Source organism: Tympanuchus pallidicinctus, unplaced genomic scaffold (assembly GCF_026119805.1).
Source record: "Tympanuchus pallidicinctus isolate F22 unplaced genomic scaffold, pur_lepc_1.0 scaffold26, whole genome shotgun sequence".
Classification (NCBI taxonomy): Eukaryota; Metazoa; Chordata; class Aves; order Galliformes; family Phasianidae; genus Tympanuchus; species Tympanuchus pallidicinctus.
In genome coordinates, this window is record NW_026294743.1 from 12,603,044 (window position 1) to 12,615,798 (window position 12,755).

The following is a 12,755-nucleotide window of genomic DNA, read 5'->3' on the forward strand; positions in this document are numbered from 1 at the left end:
CTTAAAGCCTGAAGTATCTGTGTTTCATTTACGAATAAACTAAATTATCTCTGAAATGTCAAGGAAAATAGAACATAAACATGAGATTTATTTTCACACACTTAAAAAACCTGCAGCCCTCTATAATTTTCACACATTCCTGGGCTTAATACATGTTTCAAGAAGATGATGTTTTTGGAATCATACCATATATTTTAACAATCTGACAAAAAGTCAGTACATCAAACTCAATCTGCACCTATTTTAGTAAGTATATAAATAAGCTTCCTGACCTAATCTGTTAGAAGCTGCAAAAACAATAAATCATGGATAATGTTGATTTTCCATCATAATTAAAAGCTGAAAAGTACACTACTGGCACAATTACTAATACCTGCCTTGCCTTGTTAGAATTTACAGGGGTACATAATAACTAACGTCATCTTCTAGCACTGAAATACAAACAAAACAGCCTAAAATACTTTAATTAGAAGACCATAAATGTATGCAGTTCACACTTTTACAGGGGTTTGGTACGTGCTACAAATGTGTCCATCATTATTCATGTTAGGGAACAGAAAGATGAGTATACTGGATGGAAAAGGTGATGAGAGAAAGGAAGAAGAAAGGACCAATGAAGTGTACTCAAAGTGATGGGGGAATTGGATGGCTGTATCTTTTTTTCCTGTCTTCTATTCTTGCTCAACCCCAACCATAACTTCAGTACATCTTTAAAAATTACATTGATCCATATGCATCCTTTGAGAGCAGCCTATGGATGGAGCTATAAGGTACTATGGATGCCCAATCCCACACAGACAGTGGTATGCAGACCACACGTTTGGTATGCATCAGATGGAGCACACACATAACTTGTCTTTTGGCCCAGCAGTTACAGATCGTGGGATCTTTAAAAAGTCTGAGTTGAGAACACCCAGGAAGCTCTGCAGTGCTACAGGTTTCAGAGCAAGTAGTGAGATGCACAAGGAAATACCCCCAAAATACAGCAAAGTAGGCACTTTGCCCCTTTCACATTCTATTACTGGAGAGAATTTCAAGGGAAAAGATGACAAAATGCTGCTAAATTTCCAGTGAAAAATCAATAGAGGTTGGACACAGCTATTTGGCAATCTCCTGTGAAATCTTCATCAGTTCAGTGTCTTTAAACTCATTGCAGCACACAGTTCACCCTTGAGGTGATCTATGTCACAAACACAAAACTGTATTTGAAGCGAACAATCTTCAAGTGACAAAAAACAGAAGCCCATCTTTGCTACACTTGAAAATCAGGCTTCAGAGAGGCCATTACACTTTTTTCCATGCTACTGAAAAATTACTTCCAGTTTGTTGTGGTTTACAGCACAATGTCACAATGTTCTGAAGTTAGGAAAGCACAAAAAAAGGATAGCTGCTCTATCCCACCCTCAGTTCACGTACAAAACAATTTCCTGTCTTAGAAACAAGCTGTGTGAGCCCTAGCTCTGTACATAATGTACAATTATAAATAACATCTATAATTAGTCAGAGAGAACTCTGGATGAGAAATATCCTACAGGTCTGAAGATCACATTTTCTGTTAATCTAAACAACATAAAGCCCTTTTAATTATGATGTACAGGCAGCCTGGTGTTTTTTCCATGTCTCTGATACTCCATGCTACCTATGAAAACTCCTGTTATAACTTTTCCTTTGTAACTTCAAATTAAATTTCAGATGTATGAATGCTTCTGTGAATGCCAGCTTACTTGCCTTCTCAACTCACTGCTCATGAAATCAAACAAAGGGGATTGTTCAAAGGGATACAGAACAGCAATGCCAAAACTGCTAGGCAGAGAAAAGCTCTACAGAATGCAAAAAACAAGGCATATATCCTTCATACCTCTACACAAATAAAGCTACACAGTACAACTTCTATTTCTACATTCCATTCTAGCCTGTTGGCTAGACCATACTCCTGTCTAGTCCCCTGTATCTGGAATAGTTTGGCATAAAAATCTTACCTGCAAAAATTCTCTAACATTTGAGCCCAGAACACGCAGAATTGTATCATAGCCAGATTCTTGGCAAAACACAAAAAACATCTTCCCAAACATCTGAAGAATTTCCCCAGCATTCAGATCTAGTAAAAACAGGAAAACGTGTTTTAGTTCACACATTAACAATACCTAGACTGCACCCAGATCCAGAAGGCCAAGAATATGAGGACAAGAGTCAGAGTGCATAAAAAAGCAATGCATAGCTAATACATATTTAGGAATTTCAGGAGGATTTACAGATTCCCTTTATGGATTCTGTCTATGTGAAGCAGTTTAGACTTTGATACAGACAAGGAAGCACTACTTGCAATAACTCAGCAACACTTGACTCTGGGGGGTTACTTCTGGCTTGCAACAGCATGAAACTACATCAGCTGCATCAATTCAACATGACAACTAGCTTGGGTCTGCAGATAAAAGAAAGCTGATGGGCATAATTATACCTTTTAAACCGCAGGACAACTGAAAATGAATGCTACCCAAATAAACAGCAGATATGAAATAAGACGTGTCACAAATCATTCTGTAACTCAGCATCTTTCATCAGCAGAGGTCAGAAGGAGAGAAGGACGCAGAGGCCACGGACTGCCATCACAGCAGTGGTTGAAATCCGGGTGTATTAGCAAGGTCGTTACAGTGATACTTTGTTACTTCACGACCATTTTGTAACACTGATGATTTGTGGATTAGATACATTACTACAACTTCAGGCGGATCCAGTACTTAGAATATTACTTGGAAGTAACACAAATCACTTAAAGGAATAAAGGGAATAAAAATATTTGAGGTAAATAAATAACAATAAAATCCATTCTTCTGCTGTTGTTCTTAATCTCTGACCATTATTATGTGTTCTCATCCTCTGTGCTAAGTCCTGTTCCTCTCTGCAATGTGGACCTTCCTGTTGGTGGTAGTTTTCAATCTTACACGTAAGGACTGGTCAAAGAAGATATCCATATTACTTACTAAGAACCTTGCTTGCAGCTGCAACCAGATCATAGGTCTTGGAATCATCATATATTATTCTGACGAGAAACTGTCCTTCTTCATCCAGCTGTGCCTCCTTCCTATAAAGGAAACAAAATATTTTTGGTTGAGGGAGAAACACCAAATCTGTAAACTGGATATACATTGTTTGGTTCTACTCTTTTAAATCATGCATGTCTGCAAGTTATACACTTAGGAAGTTATGTAATAAAGCTAAAATTATAACTGTCTCACACCTCAGGGTAATTAAGATACAACATCACTATCTTAAGAGCATCTGTGCTATACTAATTAGCTGGAAGAAAATAAACATAACTTTTTGGTACGGGGCTTCCCAACAAAGTTGTAGAACTAATAAAGACAGAAGGTGTATTTTGAAAAGGGAAATATTTAGGAAGAGAAAAGCAATCAAAAAAAGATATGACTTTGTAACAAAAGCAGGCATGCCGCACAAATCGAGATACTCATCAACTCACCACTGAAATAATTACTTCTCTAATCAGCAAATGAATCACGAGGAAAACTTATTTACTACCACCATGATAATGAAGGGCTCTTATCACAGTAAGACAGAAATGCTTCTCAAGATAGAATTGAAACGTACTGCTCAAGAGCCAATATTCTAACTGCTTTAAACTCGTAACAATCCTCAGAAGAATTCTAAACCCTTAAAAAGCAGATTCTGAACCTACCATCTAAAATCCTACATCTTTTACAACAAAACCTTTGTCTCTACCACCACACAACCAGTCACCAATCAGAACAAAATTCTTAAATTGATATTTAGCTCCTAGTGGTGTAGAGCCAACATTGCCTACTTCACAAATGAAATCATGCAAACAAATAACGTCCACACAACAGTTCAAGTATACTGTTTTACTGGAGTTACCCATCCATACAAATACAGAAACATTCTGAGCATTACTCAACAGAGAAAAGACTGAGGATGAAGTATTCTGGTTCGTGTTAAAACTGATGGATGACAAAACTGTTGGTAAGGCCCGATTCCAGTTTCATATGATGTTATTCTACTGATCTGAATGAAATTAATGGTCATGTAACCCTCCAGTTAATAATCATGTCTTCCACAATCTGTCCACTATCAATGGAAGTCAAGAACACATCATTTTCAAATTAATTATTTCTTCCTCTTTCTCTTGCTTTAACCACACCTACTGCATTTTTACCACTGACCAAAAATTAGTATTAGATTGGTTTTGTATTTAAAATATCTGTCTACTTTGTTATTACTAGTGTATGAACGGGCATAGTGAGCTGAAAACAAGTGAAGCAACTTTCCCAAAGCAGTAAGACGAGACTGCAGCCTGTAGCTGAGACTAAAATTCCTACAGAATGGATGTAAAAGGAACAACTTTTGTTATTAATGGCATGAAAAATTATTAATAATCTCAAGATGTTTTTCTCTGAATCTCACGGGGAGATTCACAAAAAGAACAAACGAACTGGCACGAAAAAGACAAAGCATGGTAATATTTTTAATGAATAATTGTTGCAATGATTTATTCCTTGTACCAATAAACAGTGCATTAATAAAAAAGCAAGAAAAATGGTTTGTATACACACACTCCCCTATGACTCTTATTTTCATATTTCATTCTTCTGATCCTCTCCTCCAGCCATTCTCTGACAACTTTAAATTAACCTGCAGGCTATCAAGTCCCACTGGTTCCTGAAAACAGCTGATACGACATGGATTCCATCTTTCACTAAGAGGGAGAGACTCAGGCTATTAGCAGGTAACGTTGCCCTGAAGCATGTGATATCAGTCAGGAACGAGACAGTAAAGTTCACATTTACTAACAGCTGAACTGAAATAGTAGAAGAAAAGAAAATCATCTTGGTTCTTTGATTCTCATAGCATGGAATGCAACTGGAAGTCAAATGCAGCTTAGGGAGAAGTTTGCACAAGGGTGAGCAAACTTTCCCACGTCCCGGATGCACACTGTGCCTTCTCTTAGTCCCTCTGTTCCCAGCCAAACCACAAAGGATAACATACACATCTGAAAAAGCAATGAACATCCTCTAAAGTACTGCATACTTGTAAAAGCCACGGGATGCAGTTTTTCTGTGTGAGAAATTTATTCATTGAAAATTGAACCAGTTTGATCACTCTGGTACCTCCTCCAAAACGCTTCCATCTCCTTTTGGTTACATTGGTTGGAACATTTCCTGTCTCTTTCTCTGTGCCAAGCCACAATTCCTATTTTACTGTAGTTATTAGGGGGAAAAAAACTCTGAACTGCCCTGCAGGATCTTCCTGAAACTCCTTAGAGGAGGTAACATTGCCAATCCCCCATCCAAAACCTTCTCATGCCCCTCTAGGAAGCAGTGGGGAAATACAGAGGTTTGAGGAGGGGCCCCTCTGGAAAGGTTATGTGTCAGAAAGCCCAGCCGAAGTGCCTTTGCACTAATGCATGCAGCATGGGAAATAAGCAGGGGGAGTTGGAAACCGTGACAGGCTTGGAAAACTATGATCTAGTTGCTATCATGGAAAGGTGGTGGGATGAATCTTAAGACTGGCATACTGTGATTGAGGGCTACAGGCTCTTCAGAAGGGACAGACAGGGTAGGAGGGGAGGGAGAGTTGCCCTCTATGTTAGGAAGAGGATAAATTGCAAAGAGCTGTGTCCGAGTAACACTCATGACCAAGGTGAGAGCTTATGGATGAAAATCAGGGATCAGTCCAGTAAGGGGCATCTAGTGGCTGGGGTCAGCTACAGGCCAGCTGATCCTGTTGATGAGGTGGACAACTGGCACAGCTGAGCAAGGGCCTGCAGCTTAAACTGAGGGAAAAGAGGGAAATGGACAGGAAGTGGAAGCAGGGCTGTGTAGCCTGGGAAGAATCTAGGGATGTTGTCTGCATACGTAGAGATAAGGTGAGGAAAGCCAAGGTGCAGATGGAGCAGAACTTCGTGAGGGATGTGAAAAATAACAAGACGGGGTTCTTCAAGTACATAGGCATGAGGAGACAGATCAAGGAGAGTGCTGCCCCTCTGATAAATGAGGATGGAGAACTGGCTTCCTCAGACATGGAAAAAGTTGAGGTACTCAATGAGTACTCAACGATTTGCCTCAATCTTCACTACCAGGCTTCCTGTGTCTGTCAGGACCCCTAGGTGAGGGTGTGGGGAGCGGTTTCTGTCCCACTGTAACAGTGGAACAAGTCCAACTCCTTCTCATGAAACTGAATTACTTGAAGGGAGTGTATATCCAGGAGGGTAGTCCTTTTCAACCCAGGCCATTCTATCATTCTATTTTCAGTGTATTTTGTTGAAGTTTGTCTTCAATTCCTGTAGTTTCCCTATGCTGCCATATTTCAGAGGCACCACTGTTTATTTCAAGCCCTATCCCATTCAGACTATTTCAACTACTCTGGTTTTTTCTAGACGCCTCGCTTCAGCCAGCAGCCATCTTCTCAACAGCCTTAACGATGCATTTCCCACTCCTCTTTCAGGAATCTTATTTCTAGAGAATATGACAAATTAAGTACTCGTTCCAGCAGGGGACTACTCCCCTCAAAACTGCAGGGACAAAGAAAAGACAACACCTCAGTTTGTCCCGCAATTAAGTGAGAATGCACGATGTAAAGCTGTCAAAGGACGAAAAGCTTTTCCTAAAAATAAAAATAATACTAGTATCAACAACTTTTTACCTTCCCACAGCGACTTCTCCATACTTCCCAGCCTTGCTGGGCCAGTACATGCCAATCATTTAGCTAGACGATGAGATGATGTTTAATTCATCTAAATACTTGTTTTATTAGGCTGTTGGGTATTTTTTTGCTAGATGGATTACCAACTCTGCTCCCTCACCGGTTCACAAAAACTGCTGTGCATCTACAACAGGCACTTCAGTGACATCAGCTGAAGCCTTGTCTCCTGTCACCAGTGCAGTCAACTGAATTTCTGAAGCCTTTCTGCTTCCCTTGGCAACCTGACAGTCACAAGAACTTCATGAAGTTTTTCTCTAGAATTATCTGATTATCCTTAAGGCACCACATGATCAAGAAACGCTGCTGTACATTTATCACCGATGGCCAATGCAACATGACAGCACTCATTTTTACAGAGGCATTTGTTCTTCAGCAAATTTGCAGATCCTTTAATAACCCTGCTAGGCAGCAGAGCATCACAGGTATCAGCACCAGAGAGGGTAAACATGATGTGAATGCTAGCAGTCTAGGAAACAGGACAAAGCCATTCAAACATTCATTTAGGTGACTGGGCAACTACCAGATGGTTTCCCCACGACTGCAGTTCTCTCACCCAATTGCCTGAGTCCTACCTGGTCTATCAGGCCAGTCTGCATTCACACCAAGGAGCTGCTTCTAAGGCAAGAGTGATACGAAGAAATACGATCACAAAGCTGACAGTATGTTATCATGGTTAAGTCACTGTGGTTGGCTGTCCATCAACTATCGCTCCTCCAGTGAGATACAGCTCTTTTTAATTCACAACCTATGAGTATCATGTATGATAACAAACCTGCCTGTGTGGAACAAGGTCTGTGTGTGAACATGAAAATACCAGGAGGCTGCAACTGCTCTCATCTAAACAGCTCTTCTCCTGGCTGACAAGTGGTTCACAAGCAGGGATTAGAACAGGAATATGAAATGGCCTCCTTCAAGGTACAGAATTCACATTTGCCTGGCTGTATTTCACAGAAAACTTCATAATCCACATCCTTATGAAAAATCGTGGCACCTCCCTTGAAACATTTTGCTGCAGTATTTACTCTCAGCTGTTTCTGTGTTTTCACCAGACGATCTCTGCGGACTGTTGGGTTTGATCACAGAAGTATTAGCAGCAATAACGTGGTAAATTTCTTATGGGCTTGACTGGAAATGAGCCAAAAGCAACAAGTCCTGGCAAATTCCCAATTCCTGCTCTTACTAATTCTTTAACGAGTCAGCAGGACGACAGCACCAAGCTTTTAACTTTCATACGTCCTTCCTTTCAAAATAATTTCTATGTGAAGTAGAACACGATTTACAATTAATGTCTCATTTCCATTTCTGGAGGCAAAAGAAGAGTGTGCTTTGCTCAAAAACAGAAGAAATCCCAGCAGTCTGATGCTCTTGCCTGAACCACCTTCTGCTGTTAGCACACCAGATACGCTATTTCATGGTTCAAAACTTACATCCCACATTATGCCTGTCCTACCAGCTGTGCTCTGGCAGCCCTTTTGTTCTCTCTGGACTAATTTTGAATGATTACACAGAGCTATCCCAATTGTAGGAAACAAAGACTCCAGCCTAGACTTTCCTAAAACATGTTTTCCTCCAGAATGTTTACATTATCCAGGTCAATCTGTGGAAAACGTGGGGAAAAACAATCTTAACCAACGCACCACAGAAAATAACACAGTTATTTGAGGGCATTTCTTACGTACAGGTTTGACTTTGACATCATTCAAATCCACAGAAAATTCTTACAGAGCTGATCAAAGCAAGATCGAGTCCTGAAGCAGCCTTTCCTCTCTCTATCAGTCATGCTAACAGCCCCAAATTGCTGCTCCGTCAGCACAGAACACTGGTACAGGCAATACTACATGTGGACAATCGGCCCTTTGAAAGTCTTTTCCATTGTGAACCTCATTTAGTAGTTGAAAAAACACTACTAACGTTCAAAGGTAACGTTAATAATTCACAGAGATGAATGAGATGCTAAGTGCTAACAAATATGCAGACAAAAGCTGTTCTTAAAATGAGAACAGATCTTGCACTACAAATCGTTAAACCACAGGTTGCACACACTTTTCTTTCACCCTTGGTCTTCACACTAAAAAAAAACTCAAAAAGACATGCTCAGGAAAAAAACCCTTTTCTCTTATTACAGATATTCCTAATTCGAATGCATAGAAAAAGACTTGCTATTAATGTGATCTTTAAGTTCCTGGAAACACAGGAAATACTTTGGTTTTGGTTGTTTCAGGGCTCTCCTGCTGTCTTAAGAGATCTAACAGGCGACAGAGTAGGACAAGATGCCATCTCAGCTTGCTCCCAGGTACATCTTTTACTTATGTACACTTCCACAAAGTGGATTTCAATGTCGTTCTACTGTCAGAATGTAGCAATTAAAAGTAATCTGAATCTATCATTACCAAGTAGAAGGCTGCTGCTTCCAGAACTTCACAATTCATGCAATTTGCTATTCTATCTCTTAGTTGTAAAGCTGGAACTTAAAATAAAGCCAGTAGCAAACATGTTTTACAGCATTCTTTCAACCTACAATTTTGCAGACAGTAACTATTGATAAAATATAATGGATACAATGAAGGAAAAGTGATGATTTGAGACAAGGCAGAATTCTTGGTATCTTGAAGCTTCTCTGACAGCTATGCTACCATTTAGAAAGTGTTGGCATCACTTTCAGAAATCAGAATTGTACCTGGAACTCTTCCTACCAAAACTCTGCCCTGGGTGTGTCACCTTCAACACATCACAACAGCCACTTCAAAGAGCACCTCTAGGACTTCTTCCATGATAGGCACTGTTTCTTCTGGGACTTCTGCCACCATTGTGCTTAACTATTCTTGGCATACCAGGGATGGAAAAAGCGCTCATTAATTTGACCAGAGCAGTCAAAACAATCTTAATGACAAAATAACACTTCTGCACTTAGAAACCTAGCGCGATTCTGATCTCACTGATAGGAGTTTGTTGAGCTTAACTCCCTTCCAAGGGAAACATTATTAGACAGCCTTACATGTGTCAGAGTTAAAGATGATTCTGGTTTCACCAGTGCCATCACTTCTGCATCTCTTTTATGTTAAGATTACACACTCACCACCCATTATGTTACTTAACACGTGGTTTGTGTTTTCAAAACGCCCGTCCTTTTCCACGTTTCACAAAGATGCTTTGCTTCAAGAATTTAAGATATTGATTCAAAATCCCCTCTCTTCTCAATTAAAAAAAAAAAAAAAAGACTTGTACATGTTATGCACGGTCCAGAGATATTTTAAACAGCCCACTGGGAAAAACATAAATTATATTAAGTTACAAGATTAGGGAAAAAAAAATGGGAATCTGTCCAGGAAAATGACGTCCTGGGTAAAGTAAATAGGTGTATTTATAGACTTCAGAGCTCTGAGCTATTCCCCAGTTTTACAGGCTGGAAATGAGAATGTTTAATGTAGGTTTTCAAAACAAGATAATCCTAGAAGATACAGATAACAAATGAGCAAGTTTTTTGTTACTAATACAAATACTAAAAATATTATGAAAAACACAAAGCTAGAAGCATTTTGCTTCCTTTTCCATAAGTGGACTAAAAGGAATGGTATTTACAATATTATTTCTTTTAAAAGCTTCATTTATAAGAGTGAGTGATATGTTTACAGCACCTGGTATCCTGACAGATCTAAAAGTAATTCACCGTTCTGGGAATAACTGCAAAGTACCTAAAGAGATGCTGCCTGCACACTTACACCACATTCCATAGTATGGCAGGATTTCTTTTCAGCCAGGCCTTTCCCAGATTAATTATAGAGCTTGGCATCCGCACAGCTAAAAATCCTGACATCCATCCAGATCTGTCTGCTGTGGGGAGCTGAAGGAGCAGCAAATGCACTGCCCTGACCCTACAAATGCTGCCAGTCATAGCCTCCAGGCCCATGGAGAATCCCCTATTCAACATCTGCTATAAGAAGACTTCATAAGAATTGTTGAGAACTTTGGAATGCTGTGAAATAAAGACTTAGGAATATAAAAACAGTAAATGTTACTACTTAAAGCTGATTCCTGGACAAACACTGTTAAGAGGTGTAACGGATGAAAAGAATTAACCTATTGTCCTTCCCATACTAGTGGCTTCCCACAGCACATTTCTGACCTCTATTTATACTCACTCTGTTGGATTCTTTTAAATAATTATGAGATGGACTGAATGGAACACTCCACCTTTAGCACTGCATAGAGGTGCACAGTGCTACGGATGCAGGAAATAATAAGCTTTCAAAACTTTTCACAGACCACTGCAATTAATTATAAGTGGGTCCTACACAGCCCAGAAAAAACATAGACTTCCACGTATAAAACCATAGTGAAGAGTTTATTTTCTAAAAGGCACTAAAGGTAGCATGTCTGTAACACCTTTGAGCATGACAGAATCAGTGACTTTGGCTCAACTGCAAAGCAAAAATTCTTTGCAATAAATTTATTGTGGGCTGAGAAAGGTGAACGTGAAGCAAGCTCACAGCAGCTCAACAACACAGGAGGGAAGATTCACAAGGGAGCCATTGGCAGCACTGTGAAATATAGTTAGGTATGTCTACATGGTAAAGTCCATAACCCGCTGAAAGGTACCTGGACTTCCACAGTTCTTGGGTGAGAAATGCATAAGAAAGGAACAGGAAACCAAGCAACTAGATGGAAAAATCCCAAAGGCATTAAAAAGACAAAACAACAAACATTAAGTCCCAGGCACATCCAAATCTACAGTTAAGGTGCCTAAAAGGAGTTTAGCAGCAAGCTTCTCTTGCAAATCAACCCTTGCTGAGAAACACCACCAAAAATAAATGGAAGGACTATCTAACACTTCAACTATACGTGATACCTAAGTATGGTTCATAGCTTCACTATGTGAAACTCACTCAGAGGGTGGTGAGGCACTGGAACAGGCTGCCCAAGGAGGCTGTGGATGCCCCATCCCTGCAGGCATTCAAGGCCAGGCTGGATGTGGCTCTGGGCAGCCTGGGCTGCTGGTTGGTTGAAATTATTTGATTTTGAGGTCCTTTTCAACCCAGGGCACTCCATGATTCTATGAAGTTTCATCCTCACCACATTTCCCTGCTTCTCACTGAGGCTACAGGACACAACCTGCCTTTGAGAGCACACAGCCTGCTTCCCTCCCTCAAGGCAACTGATTCTTTCAGTTTGAGGACAGATTCTGTGTCACTTAGATAATATACAACTATTTAGTTTCTTATTTTGGTCAATATTGGTTGGTCAGTATATAACTTCACCCTGGGTATGAAACATAGTTTTAAAATCCAGCTTTGGATTTATTCCTCTCTAACAAGCCTTTCTGTGGAATGGATCCTCATAATAATGGACGAGCATTAATTAGCTCTCCAACTGGCTAGTGAGGCCATTTACATAATTTCTATTTTAAATGGATGGCACTGTCTCAGAGCAGAAAATAATTATATGTAATGCTGAAACTAATTCAAAAGGTTTCGTGAATTTTGGATGCCCAGTTTGAGACAGGTACCGTTCTTTCAAGGTACTCAGCAGTTCTGTGGCCAAAACACAGCTTTACATGCCACCACATCAGTACAGTTCAAAGGAAAATGACAGCTATGTCGCTTGGCTACCCTAAATTGAACAGTTTTTCTACCACCCCAGCTGAATTTGAGAAGATTTCTGCTTACATTATACCACGAGAAACACACCATGATAATTACTCAGCTCCCCATGTTCCACTGTAACAGGACAGTTATAGCAAATTCTGATGAGTGAACAAGCCCAGATGCTTGGTAGCTGACAATGCACAAGGTTTTGAAGGCAACAACAAAAAATTCCTTCCTGAAAAGACAAGTGATTGCCTTCTGCTCTTCACAGTGCTCACTGCCATTCACTGAACTCATGTAAACACTTCACTACCCAGCTGGCTCCCCAGAACTTGAGTGTTAACATTTAAGAGCACGTGTGGACAGCACTACGCCAGGCTGACCCACAAAAGGGCGAAGGCAGGAGGATGCCTTGATTCCATACTAAGCACTGAACAA

General features: G+C 40.0%; 1 protein-coding gene across 1 annotated transcript in view; it reads right to left on the minus strand.

Annotated features, from left to right (window-relative positions):
• GUCY1B1 (guanylate cyclase 1 soluble subunit beta 1) overlaps positions 1–12,755 on the minus strand; it is a 36,957-nt gene that overhangs the window by 21,901 nt on the left and 2,301 nt on the right. The window contains exons 3-4 of the mRNA XM_052690365.1: positions 2,982–3,082; positions 1,980–2,098 (exon numbers count right to left, since the gene is read on the minus strand). Coding sequence (XP_052546325.1) covers positions 1,980–2,098; positions 2,982–3,082 — 220 coding nt within the window. The remainder of the gene's footprint in view (positions 1–1,979; positions 2,099–2,981; positions 3,083–12,755) is intronic.